Raw genomic sequence first — 27859 nt, 5'->3', positions numbered from 1 at the left:
GGCTTTGATACACACAGTTTACAATGTTACAGTGTTTAATTGGTTTTCTTCATGAGGTTATGTGAAGTATTTTATACAGGTTAACCAATTGGGCAGGCACTGACTGGGGTGGCAGTCATGCGCCTCCATCCATCTCACGATAATGGGATCCCCATGGTCGGGAGATGGACTGTTAGCCCCTTTGGAGGGCTACTATTGTCTAATGTTGGGTGTCATTGGGAGGATCTATTCACCCTCTCGATGCCGCAGGTTCCTTTTGGGACACTTCACACGACAATGCTCGCATTTATTTTTTCTCATTTTCTCTTTTCTTCCTGTCTTCTTCTCTAACCCTGTTTTCTTTTGTGCCAGTCCACAGGATTTTCAGATAGACCTCTCTCCTCCAGGCTCCAGGTCCTGCTTTACGATCCGAATAATAAATCTCCACCATACTTCAGAGGAGGTAAGAAATGCTGTCTCACACAAGCACTCCCCACGCAACCAATATGTCAAGTGATACCATGCCCCTAACGTCCTTTAAATTAGCATCCCATAATGCCCAAGGGTTAAATTCAGCGGTAAAGAGGCGTAAATTATTTCAGTCTTATCATGCACAAAAAATGGCGGTAGTCTTGATCCAGGAAACACATTTCCCTTCAAGATATAACCCGACATTTCTACATGCTCAATTCCCCACATTCTTCCTAGCGAATGCGGACGATAAGACCAGAGGGGTGGCAATACTATTTGCGAAAAATTGTAAATTCAAGCCCAATCTAGTGCACAGAGATCCAGAAGGTAGATTTTTATTGGTAAAAGGTAAAATAGATGAAAGCCTATATTCGTTCATTTCTTATTATTCCCCCAACAAGGGTCAGACCAAATTCTTCCAAGCAATGCTTCAAACTCTTAACCCACTATTAGAAGGAACGGTAATTTTCGGAGGTGATTCTAATGTTGCCTTCGACCCAGGTCTAGATAAATCCAAATCTTTAAAAGCACAATCAATCCGCCCCACAAAAACAAGCTCCAAGATCGCGAAACTTATTTATCAACAAGGCCTAGCCGATATCTGGAGAGAACATAATCCCACAAAGAGGGATTATACACATTATTCAAACCCGCACAAAACATACTCCAGGATCGACCACATACTCCTGTCAGTGATACATATCCCCTATGTTCTTAAAGCCTATATTAAGGACACAGCCCTATCAGATCACTCCATGGTGGTCGTCACCCTAAAGGGGCGGTTCCCACAAACCACCCACTACCCAGTGGAGACTCAACGACACTATTCTTAATGACCCTATTTCAGTAATAGAGATTGAGAGGGAATTAAAAGATTACTTTTTACGGAACGATGTGGAGGGAATTTCAGCAGAGACTCTTTGGGCCGCTCATAAAGCTACCATACGGGGGAAGCTCATTCAAATGTCGTCTCAAAGAAAGAAAGAACAGATAGCGGAGATAGAGAAACTAGAGAGGGAATTCAAGGCCCTATGCAAGCATCACAAACGGGATCCTTCTAAGGTCCAAATAGCTCAACTAGACGCAGCCAGAATAGCTTTAAACCTAGCCCACACAGTAAGGGCAGAAAAACACTTGAAATGGAATAGTGCGAAATTCTACGTTCAGAGAGACAAGATGAGTACTCTATTAGCAAGAAAGCTCTCTCCTAAATTCACTACCTTCACAATCCCAAACCTTAGACTACAGGATGGCACCTCAACCCTTAATCCCCCAAAAATCCTGCAAGCTTTTCAGTCCTTTTATTCTAAACTATATCAGCAAAATTACTCTATGTCAGACTCTTCCTTGAGATCATTCCTAGATGTTCTTGACATACCCACTCTACGTAAAGATCATATGGATCTCATGGAAGCGCCCTTTACCATAGAAGAAACAATAGAGGTAATTAAAAATTTAAAAGGGGGCTCAGCTCCCGGCCCCGATGGTTTCTCCAATCAATACTATAAAACTTTTAAGAAAACTTTAGCACCCCATCTTACAAAATTCTTCAACTCCAAAAGGGCAGGGACACCCCTAGAGTCACAACTAAATTTGGCATTTATCTCTGTCATACCCAAGCCCGACAAGGATCCATCTTTAGTTGAGAACTACAGACCAATCTCGCTGATTAACAACGACTTGAAAATACTTACTAAAATCCTAGCTAACACAATTAACTACTTCATCAACCAATATATAAACAAAGACCAAGTGGGCTTTATACCGGGAAGACAAGGCCCGGATCAAGTTAGAAGGGCGGTCGATATTGTCTCATTATTACAAACGGGTTGGGATGGAGGCCCAAAGCAGGAAGGTTTATTGCTGTCGTTGGACCTTCAAAAGGCCTTCGACTCTTTGTCTTGGTCATTCCTATTCACAGTCCTGGGACGTTGGGGATTCGGGGAAAAGTTTATAAATACCCTGAAAGCATTATACTCCACTCCTAGTGCCAAGGTCAAACTACACGGATTTTATTCGGATCCCATTCAAATAACCAGGGGTACCAGACAGGGGTGCCCCCTATCTCCTGCGATTTTTGCTTTAGCTATAGAGGTTCTGGCAATTGCGATCAGATCTAACCAAAATATTAAGGGTGTAAAATGCGGAGCGCACACCCACAAATGCGCCCTGTTTGCGGACAACATCCTTCTATTTGTCAAATCCCCAACTACCTCACTTCCCAATATTTGCAATCTTTTAAAAACATTTGGATCCTTGTCGGGTTTAAAGGTCAACATGGACAAATCACAGGCATTAAATATTTCCCTACAAGAGGCAGAAGTAAATAGGCTCAAGCCTTCATTCAAATTTAAATGGAGCGACTCTTCGATCCGATACCTAGGGATAAACCTTACCCCCAAGTTTGAGCGACCTTTCCAAGCTCATTTCCCTCCCATGTTCCGCACACTAGAATCTGACATTCTAGCCTGGTCCAAATACAATATATCATGGCTAGGTAGAATTCATTCCATCAAAATGATGCTATTGCCCAAGCTCCTCTATTTGTTTAGGTCACTCCCGATAGACATTAGAAAACACCATCTTAAATCCCTCCAAGGGAAAATAATAAAATTCATTTGGGGTAAAAAAGGCTATAGGCTAGCCCGCAATGTACTTTTTAGTCCCAAGACCAAGGGGGGTTTGGGTCTCCCAGATCTGTTTAGCTACTACCAAGCTGCAAGACTGGCCCAACTCTCAATGGTATACTTCAGAGTTGAGTAACCTGATTGGATAGATATAGAGAGACAAGCTATCCCGACACACACCATAGACTACCTCCTCTGGTGCCCCATGAAATCAAGACCTTCCATATTAGCCCCAGCATTGTCCCAATCCTTTAAATTATGGGACACAGTGAAATGCTTACCAGCACTGACCTCGCCCTCCCACCCTCTTGACCACATTTTTCATAACACCCGATTTGTACCGGGCATGGATATCAAGTCCTTTAAATGGTGGCTGGACAAGGGGATCTCGCCCTCGGGTCCGATTACGCTGAAGCACTGTATAGATAAGCTTGAACTCCCAGGTTCAGAGAGATTTAGATATGTCCAGATATCCCACTTTCTTTCCTCACTAACGAAGGGACAGGCCCTCCCTTTGGAATTTACATCTTATGAGCGTTGGTGTGGCCAAGCATTAGACATAAAGGGGGGTATATCTCTCATTTACGCGTCTCTTGTGGAACCCACCACAAAATTTGCATACATGGAATCGTGGGATAGGGATCTGCAGGAGACCTGGAGCCTGGAGGAATGGCATCGGAGAGGATCCACAGCCTTTAAAGGTATTTTAAATACTTCATTAATAGAAGCTAATCTAAAAGTGTTTTTGAGATGGTACCTAGTACCCACCAGACTTGCAAATATGTTTACCTCCGCCTCCCCGTTATGCTTCAGAGGGTGTCAAGCTCAGGGCTCCATGATTCATATATGGTGGGAATGTCCGAGATTAAGAGGTTTTTGGAACAAAATATTCGCTATGATTCGAAAAGTATCGGGTCTTCCTATTACTAAATCTTCCCAAGTGGCATTACTTAATGCACCAATTCCTAAGACAACGAAACACTCTCAAAAGTTGATATCCTTCATGCTGTTAGGATCTAAAACCACCATAGCTAAGGCCTGGAAGCAACCCACAGTGTCTTTCCAGGCAGCCAAAAGAAAGATTTTGTGGATTATGTCCCAAGAAAAAACGGTCAGCTCTATGACGGACACCACTAAGTCATTCGAGGCAACATGGGAGCCCTGGGCTAGACATTTAGGCATTTCCCTTATCCCAGGTATTCAAACGACACAGTCAAGCTGATTTCAAATTTAAAAAAAAAAAAAAAAAAACACCCTGGACCGGGCACAACTATATGCACCCATGCTAGCGTTCTATTTCTTCTTCTTTTTTTCTTCTCTATCCTGTCTTTCTGTTACTACAACGAATTGATATCACATTAGCAGTGTATCAGTTTTGTTTAACTTTCTGATTTACAATATAGTAGAATGTCTTAAGTCACCATCAGACTTTGAATAGTGAGTTCAAGTTATGGATTCAAAACGGATTACTGCCAGATGGATGGGAACTGCTGGAGGGGTCTGATGGCTTCTCTAGTGGTCCCTATCTTTACCTCAGGGGCGGTGGCAGGTCCCTGGGAGTGGGGACAGTAGGGGTACCGGGTTATCCTTAATACTTTCCCTGGAGATGGGGGGGCTCCCAACACAGTGTGATCCCGTTAGGGGTGTTGGGAATGTCAACCCACACAGGGAACATAAGACACAGCCTTCCCTACTGTTTCAATGGCAATTGTAAGTGGCTTTGAATCTCTGTTTAATATCTTTGTACTTTTCTAATTTCAATCCCTTATTTGCATGGGATTTGTCAGTATACTTTTGGATTTTTTTTTCAATGTACTGCACTGCTCTTTAATAAAGCTTTATTTTCAAAAAAAAAAAAAAAAACTCCTTGGATCAGATCTTCTGTGCCTTTGCCTTGGTCAACACATCTGGACTCTCTCTGCTGTGTTTTCCTGTAAAATACTTTTACTTGGCTGACTTCCCTTCTGGTTCCTGATCCTGTTTTCTGCACCGAACTTTGCTGGTCTCTGGACTCCAGTTTCTCTGGCTTGTGCTGACTACCCATCCTGATTACCAAACTCTGACTATGTTTTGACTACGTTTGCTCTGTTTATACCATTTTACCATTTTATTAAATAGTGTGATTTTTTCTGCACTTCTGTCTCTGTCCGATTCATGGTTCCTGACAGATAGAGAGCTGGAATGGCCTAAAAAAATAATTATTTTTAGAACCTGCCACTGTGGTACAGCACATTCCACAAATTCACGAAAGGGGGCTGAGTCTACCAGCTGAAAAGGCAGCAGTTGTAGTGCTAGCAATTTGGCCAAGCTAGCATTTAGATGCTGAGCATGTGGATGGCTGGGACAGTATTTTTTTTTTACAGTTCAGCAACTGGGGTAGCAAACTTTGCCTGCTTAATTCTACAGGTGGTGTACTGCTAGCACATTGGCTGCAAGTACTTGTGGCACCTATTGCTATACCTTCATTCCTCTCAGTGCAGGTTTTTGATCGGACTTGAGGTATAGTACTGGTTGAGATCCCAGATAAGGAACAAGAAGAAGTCCACCTTTTTTTATGATGTGGGTCTTTCAGGTGCTGTTGCTAATGGACTGTATGGCAGGTCATATGTCTTGTCAAGCATGTGATGCCCAAGCAGGTGGTGTCCTGGCCATGCTTGATCTGCTTCAGACATAGATTGCAAACAGCAATCTACTGCACATGCAGGGGCGGGCTGGGCCGGGGGACAGGGATGCAATTTCCCCCCAGGCTGCTCTGATTCCCAGTAAAAAGGCCGATGTGCTGCCAGCTGGGAACTGAGCATGTGCAGTTGGCCAAGTGTTACTGCTCGAGTGACTCCAGAGGGAGGCTGGCAGGGCTGGATAACAGCCCAGAAGCTGCAGGAACGTTTGTGCTGTGACCGGACATCTGTCCTGTCACAGTGCTGTTCCCGGCTTCTGAGCTGACAGTCCTGTGTCCCTTCAGAGCACAGCCGAAAAGAAGAGGGTGGATCCGCTCTGCCTCCTCCAGCCCCCTCTCTCACTGTGCCCGCCCACACTCCGGGCAGCCTGTGTGCTGCTTCTGTGAATAGAACATGTGGGGAATGTTCAAACTGTGATCCGTCGGAGTTCTGTATGGGACGCTATGCAAGCTGATAACTGAGCCTTCTGCCTGCTGGGTCCTTCCTTTCAAGTGAGTGAGCTGTGACCGGCCTCTCCCCCTTCTCTCTCCTAAATTCCTCTCCCCCTCCTCCCTCTGCAGATAAGGACGTTTCTTTCAGCAGCCTGTACAGTACCTGCTCCTCTGTACTATGTAGTGGGCTCACACTGGTCTGCTGCAGGGATGGTTTTCCTGCATGTCCCATAGACTTCTATTAGTTTGCACATTTTTGCTGCATTTTCTGAAAGTGCACAAAAACGGCTGCATCTTTGGTGCGCTATAAAAAAAAACTGCAGCATAAAACGCACAACCTAAAAGAAGCCTATGGGACTGTGGCTAAGGAAAACTGTACATAAGCACTGCGGCCAAACCGCAGCACACCAGTGTGCGCCCAAAGGCTTGTACACACTTGCAGCAGACATTGCCACTCCGCTGAAAAGTGATCAATGCTCAGGTCACTTTTGCTCATGCTCAGCGGCTCCAACCAGAGCTGTCAGTTTTTGTTTTTTTTTTGTTCAACTCGCTGGATTGAGCAAAAAAAAAAAAAAAAAACTAGTGGTGTGTACAAGGCTTTACTATGTTGATAAAGGAATCAAGCAATTTTCCTGAGTAGTGGTCTCTGTGTGTGTGGACAATTTGGAGCGATGTCTCTCTCTGTCAGTGGTGGCTGGTGCTCAAAATGTTTTTTTGGGGGGGTGCAAACTAAAAAACCCCTATCAATTGCAGCCTCACTCTGCCATTAAATGCAGTCACTGTGCCCATCAAATGCATCCAATGTTACCCCCCCATCAGCATTTAACCAGCACCCCACCTCGCCCGCTGTCTGACTGACACTTACCCCATCTTGGTGGTGGGTCAGGCAGCACCCCAAAAGTCAAGGACTAAAGGTCCCAGCATAAACCCCTCAGAGCTCAGGATGTGTCACACACCCCTGCCCCCCCCCCACTAGTGAAGGACTACAGGTCCCACTGTCCCAGCTTAAACCTCTCAGAGCTGAGGATGTGTCACCCCCCCAATTAGTGAAGGACTACAGGGCACAGCATGAACCCATGGGATCTAAGGGGACACATCCTTAGATCTCAGGGGTTAATGCTGGGACTTGTAGTTCGTCACTAGTTGCAGAGGGGGGGGGGGTCAGGTCCTCAGCTCTGAGGGAGGGACTTGCTTGCAGTTTAGTTCCTGGAGGCCATGGTAGTACAAGACCCCCACAGGCCCTGGAGGGCCACATTGTCCTCCCTGCCCCCCCCCCCCCCCCACACACACACACCTTTGTGATCATGAAAAACCTTAGAGACTGTTTTTCCGATCCATCACTTTGCCACCACCGGTTCTATGGGGCACTTGACTGGACTTGCCCCCCAGGCCCTCCCCTGTGCACATGTGTTGAAAAAAACCCACACCAGTGAACTTTTGGAAGTCAGCAGGGAGTCAGCAGCACCCTGCACCTGTGGAACTCTGTGATGTGATGCCATAGGGTGGCTGCCATTAAAGAGGAAGTAAACCCATCCATAAAACAGTTTAATTTCTGGCACGTGCTGGAAATGTAACACTCCCGCTCTCAACCAAACTGTCAAACAATCCAATGATTGGTGCCATAACTGATCACATGTGCAGCATCATGGCAGTTGTAGATTAAACAGAGGCAAAGATGGCAGCTTCCTTGGCTAAAAACGATTGGGGGGTTTACTTACTTTCTTTCTTTACCTTATTTCAGTTTTTCTTTTATAATAAATCTGCAAAAATTTCAACAATTCTGTGTTTTTCTGTCAATATGGGGTGCTGTGTGTACATTACTGAGGGAAAAAAATGAACTTAAATGATTTTAGCAAATGGCTGCAATATAACAAAGAGTGAAAAATTTAAGGGGGTCTGAATACTTTCCGTCCCCACTGTATATATATATATATATATATATATATATATATATATATATATATATATATATATACACAGTATCTAACAAAAGTGAGTACACCCCTCACATTTTTGTAAATATTTTATTATATCTTTTCATGTGACAACACTGAAGAAATGACACTTTGCTACAATGTAAAGTAGTGAGTGTACAGCTTGTATAACAGTGTAAATTTGCTGTCCCCTCAAAATAAGCCAATAAACAGCCATTAATTTCTAAACCGCTGGCAAAAAAAATGAGTACACCCCTAAGTGAAAATTAGCAAAGGGAAGTTCAACATGGCACCTCATGGCAAAGAACTCTCTGAGGATCTGAAAAAAAAGAATTTTTGCTCTACATAAAGAGGGTCTAGGCTATAAGAAGATTGCCAAGACCCTGAAACTGAGCTGCAGCACAGTGGCCAAGACCATACCGTGGTTTAACAGGACAGGTTCCACACAGAACAGGCCTCGCCATGGTTGACCAAAGAAGTTGAGTGCATGTGCACAGCGTCATATCCAGAGGTTGTCTTTGGGAAATAGATGTATGAGTGCTGTCAGCATTGCTGCAGAGGTTGAAGGGGTGGGGGGTCAGCCTGTCAGTGCTCAGACCATACGCCGCACACTGCATCAAATTGGTCTGCATGGCTGTCGTCCCAGAAGGAAGCCTATTCTAAAGATGATGCACAAGAAAGCCTACAAACAGTTTGCTGAAGACAAGCAGACTAAGGACATGGATGACTGGAATCATGTCCTGTGGTCTGATGAGACCAAGATAAACTTCTTTGGTTCAGATGGTGTCAAGCGTGTGTGGCGGCAACCAGGTGAGGAGTACAAAGACAAGGGTGTCTTGCCTACAGTCAAGCATCGTGGTGGGAGTGTCATGGTCTGGGGCTGTATATGCGCTCACAGCAATGGGGAACTAGAGTTCATTGAGGGAAGCATGAATGGCAACATGTACTGTGACATACTGAAGCAGAGCATAATCCATTCCCTTCAGAGACTGGGCCGCAGGGCAGTATTCCAACATGATAACTACCCCAAACACACCTCCAAGACGACCTTGCTAAAGAAGCTGAGGGTAAAGATGATGGACTGGCCAAGCATGTCTCCAGACCTAAACCCTATTGAGCATCTGTGGGGTATCCTCAAACAGAAGGTGGAGGAGTGCAGGGTCTCTAACATCCACCAGCTCCATGATGTCATCATGGAGGAGTGGAAGAGGACTCCAGTAGCAACCTGTGAAGCTCTGGTGAACTCTATGCCCAAGAGGGTTAAGGCAGTGCTGGAAAATATTGGTGGCCATACAAAATATTGACACTTTGGGCCCATTTTGGACATTTTCAGTTAGGGGTGTACTCACTTTTGTTGCCAGTGGTTTAGACATTAATGGCTGTGTGTTGAGTTATTTTGAGGGGACAGCAAATTTACACTGTTATACAAGCTGTACACGCACTACATTATATTGTAGCAAAGTGTAATTTCTTCAGTGTTGTCACATGAAAAGATATAATAAAATATTTACAAAAATTTGAGGGGTGTACTACTCACTTTTGTGAGATACTGTGTATGTATATATATATATATATATATATATATATATATATATATATATATACATACATACATACATACATATATATATATATATATATATATATATATATATATATATATATATATATATATATATATATATATATATATATATATACATATATACATATATATATACATATATATATATATATATATATATATATAAAATCACACAGTGCAGAATATATACACAGTGCAGTCAGTGTAGAATATATATATAAATATATATATATAAAGAAATTACACTTTGCTACAATGTAAAGTAGTGACTGTACAGCTTGTATAACAGTGTAAATTTGCTGTACACCCCTTAAAGTGAAAATGTCCAAATTGGGCCAAAAGTGTCAATATTTTGAGTGACCACCATTATTTTCCAGCACTGCCTTAATTATGGAGTTCACCAGAGTTTCACAGGTTGCCACTGGAGTCCTCTTCCACTCCTCCATGATGACATCAGATATCTGGTGAATGTTAGAGACCTTGCGCTCCTCCACCCTCCATTTGAGGATGCCCCACAGATGCTCAATAGGGTTTAGGTCTGGAGACATGCTTGGCCAGTCCAACACCTTTACCCTCAGCTTCTTTAGCAAGGCAGTGGTCGTCTTGGGGGTGTGATTGGGGTACTTATGTTGGAATACTGCCCTGTGGCCTAGTCTCCAAAGAGAGGTGCTCTGCTTCAGTATGTCAAACTACATGTTGGCATTCATGGTTCCCTCAATGAACCGTAGCTCCCCAGTGCCAGCAGCACTCATGCAGCCCCAGGCCATGACACTCCCACCACCATGCCTGACTGTAGGCAAGACACACTTGTCTTAGTACTCCTCACTTGGTTTCCACCACGCTTGACAGCATCTGAACCAAATAAGTTTATCTTGCTCTCATCAGGCCAGGTTCCAGTAATCCATGTCCTTAGTCTGCTTGTCTTCAGCAAACTGTTTGCGGGTTTCTTGTGCATCATCTTTAGAAGAGGCTTCCTTCTGGAATGACAGCCATGCAGACCAATTTGATGCAGTGTGCAACGTATGGTCTGAGCACTGACAGGCTGACCCCCCCCACCCCTTCAAACTCTGCAGCAATGCTGGCAGCACTCATACTTTTATTTCCCAAAGACAACCTCTGGATATGATGCTGAGCACGTGCACTCAACTACTTTCGTTGACCATGGCGAGACATGTTCTGTGTGGAACCTGACCTGTTAAACCGCTGTATGGTCACCATGCTGCAGCTCAGTTTAAGGGTCTTGGCAATATTCTTATAGCCTAGACCATCTTTATGTAGAGCAACAATTCTTTTTTTCAGATCCTCAGAGAGTTCTTTGCCATGAGGTGCCATGTTGAACTTCCAGTGACCAATATAAGAGAGTGAGAGGGATAACACCAAATTTAACACACCTGCTCCCCATTCACACCTGAGACCTTGTAACACTAATGAGTCACATGACACTGGGGAGGGAAAATGGCTAATTGGGCCCAATTTTGAAACTTTCACTTGGGGTGTACTCACTTTTGTTACCAGCGGTTTAGACATTATTGGCTGTGTGTTGGGTTACTTTGAGGGAACAGCAAATTTACACTGTTATACAAGCTGTACACTCACTACTTTACATTGTAGCAAAGTGTCATTTCTTCAGTGTTGTCAGATGAAAAGATATAATAAAATATTTACAAAAATGTTAGGGTGTACTCACTTTTGTGAGATACTGTGTGTATACACACACATACACACACATATACTAAATTGCCTGCACGCCACTAACTAACCTGCCCAATCTAGCTCAAGTTCTCTCAATCTGCACGTTATCACACTACATATGGCCGCCGTGTAAGCCGCCTTATATAGTGTGGGGCGTGGACTTAACCCCCTGAGCCATGATTGGCCAAAGGCACCCTGCCTTTGGCCAATCATGGCTCTCACAGCAGATCACACTGTGATTGGTCAAAGCATGCAGGTCAGGTGCATGCTTTGGCCAATCAGCAGCTGTCAATGCAAACTGAAGTGTATTTTATACTGTACACACTGTATTATATATTGTGTACACCGCCTGCACTGTATTACATGCTGTACACCGCCTGCACTGTATTATATACTGTACGCCGACTGCACCATAATATATACTCTACACTGACTGCCTTGAGTATATATATATATATATATATATATATATATATATATACACACACACACACACACACACATATACTAAACTGCCTGCACGCCACTAACTAACCTGCCCAATCTAGCTCAAGTTCTCTCAATCTGCACGTTATCACACTACATATGGCCGCCGTGTAAGCCGCCTTATATAGTGTGGGGCACCCTGCCTTTGGCCAATCATGATTCTCACAGCAGAACATGCTGTGATTGGCCAAAGCATGCAGGTCAGAAGCATGCTTTGGCCAGTCAGCAGCCGTCAATGCACTGCGATCTTGCAGTGCATTATGGAGAATTCCACAGTTCTCGAATTTGAAGCAAACACCCCATATAGTTCCATAGTTACATAGTAGGTGAGGTTGAAAAAAGACACAAGTCCATCAAGTCCAACCTATGTGTGTGATTATAAGTCAGTATTACCTTGTATATCCCTGTATGTTTTGGTCGTTCAGGTGCTTATCTAATCATTTTTTGAAACTATTTATGCCCCCCTACTTGGACCACCGCCTGTGGAAGGGAATTCCACATCCTGGCCGCTCTTAGACCCCTTTCACACTGAGCTGCCCCGGGCGTCAGCGGTAAAGCGGCACTATTTTTAGCGCCACTTTACCGTCGTTTTAGCAGCGCTATTCAGCTGCTAGCGGGGTGGTTTTAACTCCTGCTAGCGGCCGAAAAGGGGTTAAATCCGCCCGCAAAACGCCGCTGTAGCGGCGCTTTGTCGGCGGTATAGCAGCGCTGCCCCATTGTTTTCAATGGGCAGGGGCGCTTTAGGAGCAGTGAGTTCACCGCTCCTAATGTGCTTCAAGAAGCTGCTGGTAGGACTTTTTCTGACACCCTGCCAGTGCACTGCTCCAGTGTGAAAGCCCTTGGGCTTTCACACTGGTGTGAATGGAGCCGCTGTTTCAGGGCGCTTTGCAGTCGCTATTTTTAACGCAAAGCGTCTCAGTGTGAAAAGGGTCTTACCGTAAAGAACTATCTACGTAGTTCTTTTCTTTTCTTCTAATTTTAATGAGTGGCCACGTGTCTTGCTAAACTGTCTTCCGCAAAAAAGTTTTATCCCTAGTGTGGGGTCACCACCAGTACAGTACTTGTAAATTGAAATCATATCCCCTCATATCAAGCGTCTCTTCTCCAGAGAGAATAAGTTCAGTGCTCGCAACCTTTCTTCATAACTAATATCCTCCAGACCCCTTATTAGCTCTGTTGCCCTTTGTACTCGCTGCATTTCCAGTACATCCTTTCTGAGGACTGGTGCCCAGAATTGGACAGCATACTCTAGGTGCGGCCGGCACAGAGTCTTGTAGAGTGGGAGAATTATCGCTTTATCCCTGGAGTTAATCCCTTTTTCAATGCATGCCAATATTCTGTTTGCTTTGTTTGCAGCAGCTTGGCATTGCCATCTACTAGGACCCCCAGGTCCTTTTCCATCCTAGATTCCTCCAGAGTATATAGATTGCATTCATATTTTTACCACCCAAATGCATTATTTTACATTTTTTTACATTAACCACTTCAGCCCCGGAAGATTTTACCCCCTTCCTGGCCAGAGCACTTTTACAAGTTGACACTGCGTCGCTTTAACTGACAATTGCGCAGTCATGCAATGCTGTAACCAAAGAAAATTTGCTTCCCTTTTTTCCCTACAAATAGAGCTTTCTTTTGGTGGTATTTGATCACCTCTGCAGTTTTTATTTTTTGCGCTATAAACAAAAAAATAAAAGAGTGACCATTTTGAAAAAAAAACTATATTTTTTACTTTTTGCTATAATAAATATCCCACAAATTTAAAAAGAATTAAAAAATTTCATCATCAGTTTCTTCTACATATTTTTGGTAAAAAAAAAAAAAAAATCGCATAAAGCGTATATTGATTGGTTTACGCAAAAGTTATAGCATCTACAAACAATGCGAAAGATTTATGGCATTTTTATGGCGTTTTTTTTTTTTAACTAATAATGGCGGTGATCTGCAATTTTTGGTGGTATTGCAACGGACAGATCGGAGACTTTTGACACATTTTTGGGATCATTGACATTTATAGAACGATCAGTGCTATAAATATGCATTGATTACTGTATTAATGTCACTGGCAGGGAAGGGGTTAACACTAGGGGGCGATCAAGGGGTTAACTGTGTTCCCTCACTGTGTTCTAACTGTGTGGGGATAGGACTAACTAGGAGAGATGACAGATCGCTGTCCCTACTTTGTATCTGTTTTCTCTCCTCTGATAGCACAGGGATTTGTGTGTTTACACACACAAATCCACGTGCTTGCTCTTGTGCACGTCATCGCAGCCGCCACGCACATCGGGTTCCCCGCTGTGCAGCGGGAGTGTGCGAGCATGCCTCCAGTAGCGCTCGTGCGCCCTCTGGTGGCTCTCCTGGGCAAAGCCATATATATATATATATATATATATATACACAGACGGGATTTCGCCCAGGAGAGCCATCCTGCCACAGTATATCTGCGTGAGCCGTTCGGGAACCGGTTAAACCTCATATGTTCGGTTCTTCTGCGAAAAAACGAACACTCGATGTTCTAATCGAACTTACATTCGATTCATTTAATGGGGAACATACCTATTCAGGGCTTTAACCTATAAACTGTAACCTGGCCTCACCCTACTTCTACTACATCCATTCAAACCTGTCTAAGAAGTTCAATCCATCCTTTGGATAGACCAGTGGTTCTCAACTCCGGTCCTCAGGACCGACTAACAGGCCAGAATTTATGTATTACCATGGGGAGATGCAGACTAGAATGCTACAATCACTGAGCAGCAAATGATATCACCTGTGATTTATTTCAGTTATCTTGCAAACCTGGCCTGTTAGTGGGTCCCGAGGAAAGGAGTTGAGAATCACTGGGATAGACTGTCTCATTTGGCCAGGTGGGGCTTTCAACCTTTTTTTCAGGGCTCTCTGCATTCTGCTTGTCCTTCAGCTATCCAGCTTGACTCCTGTAACATGTCACCTGCTAACCAACCTGATCTTACTGATCCACTGACCTCTGCCCAGTCTGATGGTCCTGTGCTAGATTTCCAGCTTGTCTTTAAGGGTCTGGGGGGGCTAATGTGCTCCTGTTCCTTATTCCAGCATCCAGAGTTTTGGCTATGGTACTCTCCTTGTCTGTCTGTCCACCTGCAGGCTGATTAATGTGATCAGTCTCTGGGTGGAAACCAAGCCTGTTATAAGCCAGCTCAAGTGTGTAACAAAGTGCAGCGCTGTAATATTGCATTAAATAACCTCAAATGATTTCAACATGAATCAGCGAAACTTATATGTGACCCAATACAGTAAGCATTTCATATAATAAAATGAAAAGAAGAAATAAAAAATATAAAATAATGGAAAGTCTCTGGTGAGCAAATTTCGTTCTGTTCCGTGTAATGATTATTCACAGTCCATATTCAAAATAAATAATCCAGTTCACCTCGTGAATATCAATAGGATGAATGAAAGGTAATTAGTGATGATACCGCCACCCTAGTGAATTGCAAGCTTACCAGAGACTGTGGACTCAAAAGAACGTATGTTCTGTGAGTCAAATGTGCTTGTATTGCTCCTGGCAATGGAAGAAGAGCCTTTAAGGGTCCACACCGATGGAAAACTGGAGTCATCCAGGATTTAATGGTAGATTTTGTCCATCAAGATGGTATGTATCCAGGAAAGTTTAGCCCATATAGGATGAAAAAAGGGGCCATATAGTGTAATTCCGTAAGCATAAAAATATTTATTAAAATGGTAAACACTTACAGTTAAGTAGTAAGAAAAGCGCTTTGGATAAAATACTGGCGGCAATGGAGTCCTCACAATATATAAGCCAGCTCAAACCCCATTTAGGGGCTTGTGATACATGTGTTGTTCCTGATCAAGCTTCCTGTCTGCCCTGCTTTGCTAGTTTGGATTTCCCTGTGTATGACTTTGGACCGGATTATTGGACTATTCCTTGAACTCAGCCTTTTACCTGGACTGTCATAGAACCACATTATCTGTCTGCTAACCGCAAGTATCTATTTGCTTTGCTCTGCTCGCATCTGCCCTGGAGTTGTGGTCAGGCACTATAGCATTGTGTATAAGGCCTGGGGCAACCGAGTACCGGTAGGCCTGCTTGCCTTATGGGAAAGGGGGTTGCTATAGGTGAAGAACACAGTAGTCAGCTGTAGTGTCTGACCACCTGCGTTGGGATAGACGTGGTACTGTCCAAACAGTACATACTGCTCACTGTCTTTCCTGCCACAACATACTGCTCACGACTTCCCTGCCACTACATATTGCTCGCCGACTTCCCTGCCACTACCTACTGCTTGCCGACTTCCCTGCCACTACCTACTGCTCGCCAACTTCCTTGCCACTACCTACTGCTCGCTGACTTCCCCGCCACTACCTAATGCTCACCGACTTCCCTGACACTACATACTGCTCACCGACTTCCCTGCCACTATGTACTGCTCACTGACCACCCTGCTACTATGTACTGCTCACTGACCACCCTGCCACTACGTACTGCTCACTAACTGCTTTATCACTACATACTGCTCACTGTCTTCCCTGCCACAACATACTGCTCACTGACTTCCCTGCCACTACATACTGCTCACTGACTTCCCTGCCACTACATACTGCTCACTGACAACCCTACCAATGCATACTGCTAACTTACACTACATACTGCTTAAGACCACCCTATCACTACATACTGCTCACTGACTGCCCTGCTCATACATACTGCTCAATGACCACCCCACCATTACATACTGCTCACTGACCACCCTATCACTGCATACTGCTAAATGACTTTCCTCCCACTACATACTGCTCACTAACTTCCCTGCCACCCTACCACTGCATACTGCTCACTGATACTGTATACTTCTCACTGACATCACATACTGCTCACCGACTGTTCCACCACTGCCTACTGCTCAATGACCACCCTACCATTACATACTGTTCACTGTCTTCCCTGCCACAACATACTGCTCACTGACTTCCCTGCCACCCTACCACTGCATACTGCTCACTGACCCTACATACTGCTCACCAACACTGCTTACCGACTGTCCCGCCAATACATACTGTTCACTGACTGCCCCGCCACTACATACTGCTCACTGATAATACATACTGTTCAGTAACTGCCCTGCTCCTACTTACTGCTCAGTGACCACGCTGCCACCACATAATGTTTACTGACTGTCCCACCAGTACATACTGCTCACTAACTGCCCTGCCACTACATACTGCTCACTAACCTCCTTGCCACTACATACTGCTCACTGATTGCTCTATCACTACATACTGCTCACTGATTTCCCTGCCACTACATACTGCTCACTGATTTCCCTGCCACTGCATGCTGCTTACTAACTTACCTGCCACTACATACTGCTCACTGTTTTCCCTGTCACTACATACTGCTCAATGACCACCCTACCACTACATACTGGTCACTGACACTACATACTGCTGAATGACCACCCTACCACTACATACTGCTCACTGACTGCCCTGCTCCTACATACTGTTCACTGACCATCCTATCACTACACAGTATTGACTGCTCTATTACTACATACTGCTCACTGACTTCCCTGCCACTACATACCACTCAATAACTGGCCTGCCACTTCATTTTACTCACTTCCTTGCCCCTACATACTGCTCACTGACTACCCTGCCACTACATACTGCTCAATAACTGCTCTATGACTACCTACTGCTCACTGACCACCCTGCCACTACACACTGCTCAATGAATGCCCTGCCACTACATATTGCTCGCTGACTTCTCTATCGCTACATCCTGCTCACTGACTCGCCTGCCACTACATACTGCTCACTGACTCGCCTGCCACTACATACTGCTCATTGACTCGCCTTACACTACAATACTGCTCACTGAACTGCTCTGCCACTATTTACTGCTCACCGATTGCCCTGTCACTACATACTGCTCACAAACTTCCCTGTAACTACATACTGACCACCCTACCACTGCATACTGCTAACTGACACTACATACTGCTCTCTGTCTGCTCCGCCACTACATACTGCTCAATGACCACCCTACCACTCGCTGACACAACATACTGCTCATTGACTGCCCTGCTCCTACATACTGCTGAAAGACCACCCTACCATTATATACTGCTCAATGATCACCCCATCATTACATACTGCTCACTGACATTACATACTGCTCATTGACTGCCCTGCTCCTACATGCTGCTTAGTGACTGCCCTGCCACTACATACTGCTCAATGACCACCCTACTATTACATACTGCTCACTGACTGCCCTGCCACTACATACTGCTTACTGACTGCTCTCCCCTCTTTCTTCTACAAACATGTTATACTTACCTGCTCTGTGCAGTGGTTTTGCACAGAGCAGCCCAGATCCTTCTCTTCTCGGGTCCTGGATGGAGATGAGGGTTAGGTAAGTATTGGGGGGCTGCTGCTGCATTAAGGTAAAAAAAACTTCTCCCTTTAGAACCACTTTAATAATAAAATAATAATTGCCCTTTGCAAGGGAAAATTCCCTTACCTTTAGTAAATAAGTTCAACTGTGTTAGTTGAGGTGAGACTCAATAAAGAAATAAAAGAAAGGAAAGGCATGTTTTTTCTTATTCTAACATTTTACCTTTATTGGTAGGTACTGTTTTGAATAAAACTCAACAATTTGCATGTGGTGTACCTAATTATTCACACAACTGTATATGTTGACTGTAGATACAGTCACAATGTATACACCCTAAAGTCTGAGGACCTGTAACAAGTAGCTACTTTAGGAACGAAATTGCTAGCCATGTATTTGAATTTCCCAGACTTCAGTTCTTAGGGTGCCCTGCAAGCAGACCCGGACTGGCCATAAGGCACACCGGGAACTTGCCTGGTGGGCCGGGGCCGCCAGTCCTTGCAAGGCCAAGGCAGCTGGTCTGCTCTTTGAGCCCGTGCTGCTCACCCAAACCTCTACGCGGCGGCCCGGCTGCTAGTTCAGTTCAGCTGTCTGCACCTGGGATGCGAAAACATGAAGGGGGAGGAGATAGAGGAGGCACTTTTGGCCTCTCCAAGCAGTATAGTTAATCCGTCGGCGCCGGGCGTGACCATGAAGGAGGGGGGGAGGAGCTAAAGGAGACACCTGCTGCAGACACCATGGAGCCGGATCAGAGGGAACGTGAGAACGTGAGTGTGGCCCCCTGTAACCTGGATAGGAGGAGTGGTGGGGGTGGCTGCATATAGAAGAATCATTCTCTCCATTCCTTCTGCAGCTTCTGAATGCCTGCGAGAGGGAGGAGGAGGAGAAGCATGTATTCAGAGGCTGCAGAAGGAATCGAGAGAATGATTATTCTATATGCAGCCACCCCCACTGCTCCCCCTATCCTGCTTCTTTCTGTTCTCCCCCCTGCTCTCTCCGCCTCCCCCCAGTTCTCTTGAGCCCCCCAGTGCTCTCCAGTCTCCCCGAGCCCTCCCAGTTCTCTCCAGCCCCCCTAGTGCTCTCTGCCTCCCCCCATGCTCTCTACCTCCCTCCTCAGTGCTCTACAGCCCCCTGTGCTCTCCGCCTCCCCCCCAGTGCTTTTTACCTCCCCTCAGTGCTCTTGAGCCCCACCTGTGCTCGCCACCTCCCCCCATGCTCGCCAGCCTCCCCCGTGCTCTACAGCCCCCCCTGTTCTCCAGCCTCCCCCCATTGCTCTCTGCCTCTCCCAGTGCTCGTCAGCCCCTCCCCCTAGTGCTCTCTGGCCCCCCCTCTCATGCTCTCCAGCCCCCGTGCTCTCCTGCCCCGTGTTCTTGCTTCCCCCTGTGCTCTGACTCCCCTAGTGCTCTCCAGGCCCCCCAGTGCTCTCCAGCCTCCCCCAGCCCCCCATTTCTCCCCGGCCCCCTTAGTGCTCTCTGCCTCCCCCCATGCTATCCACCTCCCTCCCCAGTGCTCTACAGCCCCCTGTGCTCTCCGCCTCCCCCCAGTGCTTTTTACCTCCCCTCAGTGCTCTCGAGCCCCACCTGTGCTGTCCACCTCCCCCTCATACTCGCCAGCCTCCCCCGTGCACTACAGCCCCTCTGCTATCCAGCCTCCCCCCATTGCTCTCTGCCTCCTCCAGTGCTCTTCAGCCCCTCCCCCTAGTGTTCTCTGGCCCCCCCTCTCATGCTCTCCAGCCCCCGTGCTCTCCTGCCCAGTGTTCTTGCTTCCCCCTGTGCTCTGACCCCCCTAGTGCTCTCCAGGCCCCCCTGCTCTCAGGCCCCCCCTGTGCTCTCCTCTCCCCCCATGTTCTCTGCCTCCACTTCAGTGTTCTCTGGCCCCCCCTGTGCTCACTGCCCCACCCTGTGTTCTCCGGCTTCGTCCCTGTGCTCTCTGCCCCACCCCCCATTCTTTTTACCATCCCCCTTGCCCCCCCCCGCACCTCTGCGGGGTTCACTCCACTCCTGTCCCGGGGGATCCGTCAGGATGGAGAGTGGGGAAGGGGCCAGTTAACATGTCATGGGCTGCTCAGTCCAAAATCCCCAGGCCTAAATTTTTGTCACAGTCCGGGCCTGCCTGCAAGGTATACTGGCAAATCTACTATTCACACTATCTGCCAGCAGTTTAGAATATTTTAACACAATTACATTTAAAGACAGTGCAGTAACGTGCAAATCTTACCTTTTTCCTTTAGGTACATCTGCATTAAAAACTGCTCATTTATACAGTATGTGAACCACTTTGATTAACAAGGTCACTTTATTAAAAACCACAGGAATGAAATGTGCCTGTACACACAAAACCTGAGTAAAACTTCACTTTGTTAAGCTCTAGTCAATCTCCCTCCCACCTCTTGGACAGTGGAGCTACTTTAGTTAAATCGACCATTAAGGATTTGTGGGAGAGTTGCAGCTTGACTGTACTGTAGATTATATTGGGGCATATATTAAATCTTGTTTTATTTTTTGAAACTTTATGCACATTGTATTTTACATAACTCCTTAAATTTTCTGCATTCATAACAGTTCAAGTCCTATCTCACAACTGAGTGACTGAGGCATCTGTGAAATGTTGTATAACACTATGATCATGTGGCCTGTTGGAGTATAAAGTACACCGATAAAGATTTAAAATAACAGTGAACTGAAGAACATCCTTGTCACAAAAGTGCTATTTAAGTGAAGAAGTGTGATATGTAGGAGAAGTGTGATATGTAGGAGAAGTGTGATATATAGAACTGTGAGATGTAGGAGCATCTAAAGACTAAATGACAGCATGTCATTTTACAGAATTGTCTCAGTGTAGCTGTATAAGGAGTTAACTTCAATAGCCTGGATTCTTGAAGTTTTAACCCTATGTACTGTATATTGAGTTTAACTACCTCACCCGGAGAGATTCTTGCAATTAGAGCATTTATTTTCCAGAGGCCCAACACATTAGTTTTACATGACTTATTATTTTCCTGATATAAGCAGTTTTGTAGCATTAATTCAATCTGTTGAATTGACTGTTCTTAGGTATATACATTTTGTAGACAGTCTATCCAGTGTCATCTTTAAAGTGAAAAGAGTAATAAGAAACAATTCCTTTTTTCCTCTGGGTTTCAGAAATTTGTCTCTGTATATATGTGAAAATTTAATGTTATTGGCTGGAAAAGTACAATTAATTATATTTACTACAAAAGTCCATATACATCATTAGTTATAATTTCATGTAAGATTACATTGGATGATAGTAAGTAAGTATTAGACAACCAAAGCAAAGGTAAGTTTTGATCACACAGATGCGGTATTCCTGGCAAATATTATTGCCTGATATACTGCAGGTATGCTATAGATCAGCCTTTCTCAACCTTTTCAACATGAAGGAACCCTTGAAAATAACTTTTTGGCTTCAGGAAACCCCTGCTAATAATTCTATATTTATAGCTCACTGTACATTGGTGAGATTGTCAGTGGAAAGAATGCTTCCTACATTTGTGGTCATTGGGAAGAATCCCCCATTACAGATAGCTAAAAAGATCATTGGTATCTGTTGCTCACGTGAGAGGCAGAAAACACTTTTTGCTCAAGGAACCCCTAACAATCTCTGGAGGAACCCTGGTTAAAAAAACCTGCTATAGATACTGTGTTAACAGTTAACCTTATTTTCTTCAGACGAGAAACAATGCAACCACAGCTAATGAATAACTAGTCTTTGTATAAATGAGAGGGAACATCTGGTGACAGAGGGGAATTTTATATATATATAAATATATATCTAAAAAAAAAAGCCAAAAAAAAAAGTAAACACAGATTACAGCATTCTTTGCTTCCCTATGAAAGCTTGAAGTCTTGCACTTCCCACTTAGGTTACAAAAAATGTATAAATGAAGGTACCTCATTTGCTGCATCCTTTGAGTACTGCTCAAAGTGTTGTTTAAAAAGCAATCCTTCAAATATATCGTCCACATCATAGTCATACACTGCTTCTTGCTGTTCAGGAGGTGCAGTCTGTATGTAAGGTAGGACTAGGAGCACAGTGCACCACATACGCATTGTCTGCATCTTTGTTCCCTCTGAAATACAGCTCGAAAGACTCGGCTCTGCTTCTAAAAATTATTTGGAGGGGGGGGGAGGGGTGAGTGGGGGGGGGCGCTTTCTCAGTGCCTGGAAGAAAACTGCATGTCATAACAATAGCCAGAGAGTGCATGACTTGTTGGCAGGGACTAAGCAGGCTTAGACCATCTGGGGGGGATTATGCTTAACCCTTTCAAAAATGGTAACTATAGGAATCCAAGTAACAGCCTAAAGACCGAATTCACTTCCTCAGCCAAGCAACATGTTACTCATTTTTGGAAACAGTCTCTTAGAGTTTGGCTGATGTTATTACTGGCTACCAAAGTAAAAATTTTTACCTAAATGACCTCATTTTGTTGACCGAATTTCTATAGCTACAGAAAAATAATTCCATTTGTGAGGGCAAGGCCATGTGCTTAAAATATGTCAGCTCTAGCAGCATAAATTAATGTTTTGTTTAAAAACACCTCACCTTACTTTCTGGTTGACTTGGTTGCTTATTTGTTGTGTTCCTATTGGAGCAATTAGTAGACTTGTCAGCATGGACCATGGCATGAAGAAGGGATATCCAGCACTCTGAGCCTTGGAACATTCATTTACTGTGTATCCCAAAGCAGTGGGGGAAGCATCTAAGGAATGTATGTGTCATCTGCAGTGGTGGCTGGTGCTCCAAATTTTTTGGGGGGCGCAAACAAACAGAAAAACAAACAGAAAAATTCTGAAAAATACTTAAAAAAAAAATATCAATTGCAGCCTCACTGTGCCTATCAAATTCAGCCACTGTGCCCAGCAAATGCAGCCACTGTGCCCATCAAATGCAGCCACTGTGCCCATCATATGCAGCCACTGAGCCCACTGACCCCCCAACTAGCGTGACTCGTGGCTCTGACAGCACACCCCGTCTGGGCTCTGACAGTGGCACCCCCCTTGGAATTTGCGGCTCTAACAGCACCCCATCATGGGGCTGGCAGCACTGGCAGCACCCCTAACCCCCCCGCGAGTGGCTCTGACAGACCCCCTGTGGTCAGGCACTTACCACCAGGCAGCAGCTCCTCTCCAAGTGCACCAGAGCGGCGGCGACCTCCGCTCCAGCATGTGTCTCCTCCGCTCCTCTTCCTCTCCTTTTGGCCAATCAGGAAACAGGTCTGACGCCCTGCCCCCTGACTGGCGGGGAGGAAGGTTAGTGTGAAAATAGCTAAAATTTATTTGCTATCGTCACACAATTGGGTGAGATCAGGGGGCACTCTTTGTGCCCTGAGCCCACCCTATTTTGAAGCCTATTAGAGCCTCTGGCTAGCCATAGGCTCTATCTGCCCTAGCCATAGGAATCCATGCGCCTGGCGACCTGAAAGGGCCTGGGCGCATGGATGGGGGGGGTGTCACCCATGTGCCCACAATGCACGGGCCACCAATGGTCATCTGTAAAAATAAAACATTACTTCAAATGTGAGGCTGGCAGAGTGAGAGGAGAACAGTTTTCTTATGAAGTACTAAAGTTAATCCAAGGTTTGTCTAATTTTGCTTAGGTGTTACCACAACTGAGAAATAGCTAAGCTTCTATAATATATTTATATACAGTCATACCCCTTGAAATTTTCCACATTTTTCATGTTGCAACCAAAAACGTATTTTATGTGATAGACCAACACAAAGTAGCACATAATTGTGAGGTGGAAGGAAAAATGATAAATGGTTTTCAAAATTTTTTACAAATAAATATGTGAAAAGTGTGGCGTGCATTTGTATTCAGCCCCCCTTTGTAGAACCACCTTTCACTGCAATTACAGCTGTGTGTCTTTTGTTGGTATGTCTCTACCACAGGGGTCTCAAACTGGTGGCCCTCCAGCTATTCCAGAACTACAATTGCCACGAGGCATTGCAAGGCTGACAGTTACAAGCATGACTCCCTTAGCCAGAGGCATGATGAAACATGTAGTTCCACAAAAGCTGGAGGGCCAACAGTGTGAGAACCCTGTTCTACTAGCTTTGCACATCTAGAGTGACATTTTTGGCCATTCTTCTTTGCAAAATGGCTCAAGCTCTGTCAGATTGGATGGAGAGCATCTGTGAACAGCAATTTTCAAGTTTTGCCACAGATTCTCAATTGGATTTAGGTCTGGACTTTGACTGGGCCATTCTAACACATGAATATGCTTTGATCTAAACCAGTGGTCATCAACCCTGTCCTCAGGGCCCACTAACAGGCCAGGTTTGCAAGATAACTGAAATACATCACAGGTGATATCATTTGCTGCTCAGTGATTGCAGTATTCTAGTCTCCCCTAGGTAATACATAAAACCTGGCCTGTTAGTGGGCCCTGAGGACAGGGTTGATGACCACTGATCTAAACCATTCATTTGTAGATCTGGCTGTATGCTTAGGGAAGTTGCCGCTCTGGAAGGTGAACCTTTGCCCCAGTCTCAAGTCTTTTGCAGACTCAAACAGGTTTTCTTCTAAGATTGCCTTGTACTTGGTTCCATCCACCTTCCCATCAACTCTGACCAGCTTTCCTGTCCCTGCTGAAGAAAAGCATCCCCCACAACCTGATGCTGCCAACACCATGTTTCACAGTGGGGATGGTGTGTTCAGGGTGATGTGCAGTGTTAGTTTTCCACCATACATAGCATTTTGCTTTTAGGCCAAAAAGTTCAAGTTTGGTCTCATCTGACCAGAGCACCTTCTTTCACACGTTTGCTGTGTTCCCCACGTGCCTTCTTTCAAACTGAAAATGGGATTTCTTATGGCTTTCTTCTTGCCACTTTTCCATAAAGGCTCGATTTGTGGAGTGCAGGACTTATAGTTGTTCTGTGGACAAATTCTCCCACCTGAACTGTGGATCTCTGCAGCTCCTCCAGGGTTGCCACGGGCCTCTTGGCTGCTTCTCTGATCAATGCTCTCCTTGCCCGGCCTGTCGCTTTAGGTGGATGGCCATATCTTGTTTGCAGTTGTGCCATACTCTTTCCATTTTCAGGTGATGGATTGAACAGTGCTCCGTGAGATGTTCAACGCTTGGGATATTTTTATATAACCCAATCTTGCTTTAAACTTCTCCACATCTTTATCCTTGACCTGTCTGATGTGTTCCTTGGCCTTTATGATGCTGTTTGTTCACTAAGGTTCTCTAACAAACCTATGAGGGCTTTATAGAACAGCTATATTTATACTGAGATTAAATTACACACAGGTGGACTTTTTACTAATTAGGTGACTTCTGAAGGCAATTGTTCCGCTAGATTTTAGTTAGGGGTATCAGAGTAAATGGGGGCTGAATACAAATGCACGCCACACTTTTCAGATATTTATTATTTGTAAAGAATTTTGAAAATCATTTTCCTTCCACTTTACAATTATGTGCCACTTCGTGTTGGTCTATCACATAAAATCCCAATAAAATAAATTTACATTTACGTAACAAAGACCTACAAACATGACACAGATCTGAGGTGCACCCCAAAATTATGCCTAAAGCTGCATACACACAAGCGGAATGTCCGACAGAAAAAGTCAGATGGAAGCATTTCATCATCTATTCTGATCGTGTGTGTGCCTCATCGGACTTATTTTTTCGAAAATTCTTATGGACCTAGCAATAGAACATGTTCTAAATTTTTCTGACAGAACCAATTCCTATCGGGAAAACCACTCGTCTGTATGCTGTTCCGACGGACCAAAAAGGACGCTTGCTCTGAAGCAAGTACAAAATGGAAGCTATTGGCTACTGGCTATTGAACTTCCTTTTTCTAGTCCTGTCGTACGTTCTGTACGTCACCGCGTTCTGGACGGTCGGACTTTGGTTGGACTTTGGATTGACCATCTGTAGGCCATAACGCTTGAATGAAATTCTGTCGGAGTTCCGTCGGAAAAGCCTTCAGAGTTTATTCAGATGGCAAAACCGGTCGTGTGTACGTGGCATAAAAGGGGGCATACTCAGACAATAATGAAATGAAAAGATTGTTGTAAGGGAAAAGGGGTGGGAGGGTATCAGGCACTGGAAACTGACAAGGAAATAGGGTAGCGAGTGGAATATATACCCCCAAACTCCTCCCATAAATTCAGGCCACCATGCTGGCCTTCTTATTTATGATCCAAGTTTTCCGAGCTAAGACAGACACAATTACAACCAACACAAAAGACGCAACAGACTTACAGACATGACACAGACCTGAGGTGTGCCCTGGTCGGCACACCTAAAAAGGGGACAAAAAAAAGAGAGGACTAGGTAGGGAAATAAATGTTTATTGAACAACAAGTTACACCACTGGTCTAAGTTAATGAATGCTTGTGAATAAATAAACACATGCAGCGCTAAAAATGTGCATTTACATTTTCAACATATATCTGTGAGAAAGTGCTGAAGACATAATCTCTTTCTGTTGGGTAATACATGTAATTAGTGAACATCTAACACATAAACAAATAAGGGAAAAAGCCCATAAGTGTATGGTGGATCATATATTAGTTCAAAAGCACATGGGGGTTCATGAGCATGGATGGTGTCGCAACTCCACGTAAGGTGGAGGCTGGGACAGACTCTGTATGGGGAGGCACTTTACACATGAATCTTCTAGGTTCCAAATGAAGACTGCAAATGGTAGAAATGAATATCCTTACCAGAAGGGGTGGACACAGTCACCGTACGGTGGAGTGTCATACAGGCTTGAGGGATTCAGCGATCCCAGGGATATCTGGCTGGAGAAGTCCTGACGGGGAGGCACATCCAGGGCGGCCATCACCGTTTGGTGGGGTGGAAATTCCCGGTAATGGGTCGCTAATGCCTACAGATGCCCTGTTACCACGCGATTGTATTTTATTTATCATACTCATTCTTTTTATGATCATGTTTTATACATTGAAGAGCGCTGTTTAGCACTTTTTTAGCTTTTTAATAAAAGCTTCTTTTTTAAACCGATTCATGCCCTATGTGGAGAATTTTTGCTCTTGTCTCCTTTCATGAATGGGACCCTGCTGAGCCCTAGCCATTTCTCTTTGCACATTTCTTCCATCCGAGAGAGATATTCCGATTGACCGGGAATTTCTACCCCACCGAACGGTGACGGCCGCCCTGGATGTGACTGCCCGTCAGGACTTCTCCAGCCAGATATCCCTGGGATCGCTGAATCCCTCAAGCCTGTATGACACTCCACCGTACAGTGACTGTGTCCACCCCTTCTGGTAAGGATATTCATTTCTACCATTTGCAGTCTTCATTTGGAACCTAGAAGATTCATGTGTAAAGTGCCTCCCCATACAGAGTCTGTCCCAGCCTCCACCTTACGTGGAGTTGCAACACCATCCATGCTCATGAACCCCCATGTGCTTTTGAACTAATATATGATCCACCATACACTTATGGACTTTTCCCCTTATTTGTTTATGTGTTAGATGTTCACTAATTACACGTATTACCCAACAGGAAGAGATTATGTCTTCAGCACTTTCTCACAGATATATGTTGAAAATGTTAATAGCCATTTTTAGCGCTGCATG

The 27859-nt window shown here is 44.7% G+C and overlaps 1 protein-coding gene across 2 annotated transcripts in view; it reads right to left on the bottom strand.

Moving 5' to 3' along the window:
* The window catches only part of OGN (osteoglycin), a 569783-nt gene extending 547362 nt beyond the window's left edge, over positions 1-22421 (bottom strand). Inside the window, exon 1 of one of the 2 annotated variants that reach the window (XM_073592675.1) lies at positions 22192-22421. In XM_073592675.1, the coding sequence (XP_073448776.1) occupies positions 22192-22359 (168 nt within the window). In that variant the 5' untranslated portion in view covers positions 22360-22421. The remainder of the gene's footprint in view (positions 1-22191) is intronic. The other variant, XM_073592674.1, reaches the window with a different exon arrangement.
* Positions 22422-27859: the final 5438 nt, after the last annotated feature.

The sequence above is a fragment of the Aquarana catesbeiana genome, linkage group LG07, assembly GCF_042186555.1.
Source record: "Aquarana catesbeiana isolate 2022-GZ linkage group LG07, ASM4218655v1, whole genome shotgun sequence".
NCBI classification, from domain to species: domain Eukaryota; kingdom Metazoa; phylum Chordata; class Amphibia; order Anura; family Ranidae; genus Aquarana; species Aquarana catesbeiana.
Note: the sequence above shows the minus strand (reverse complement) of the source record. Positions and strands in the feature narration are given on the sequence as shown.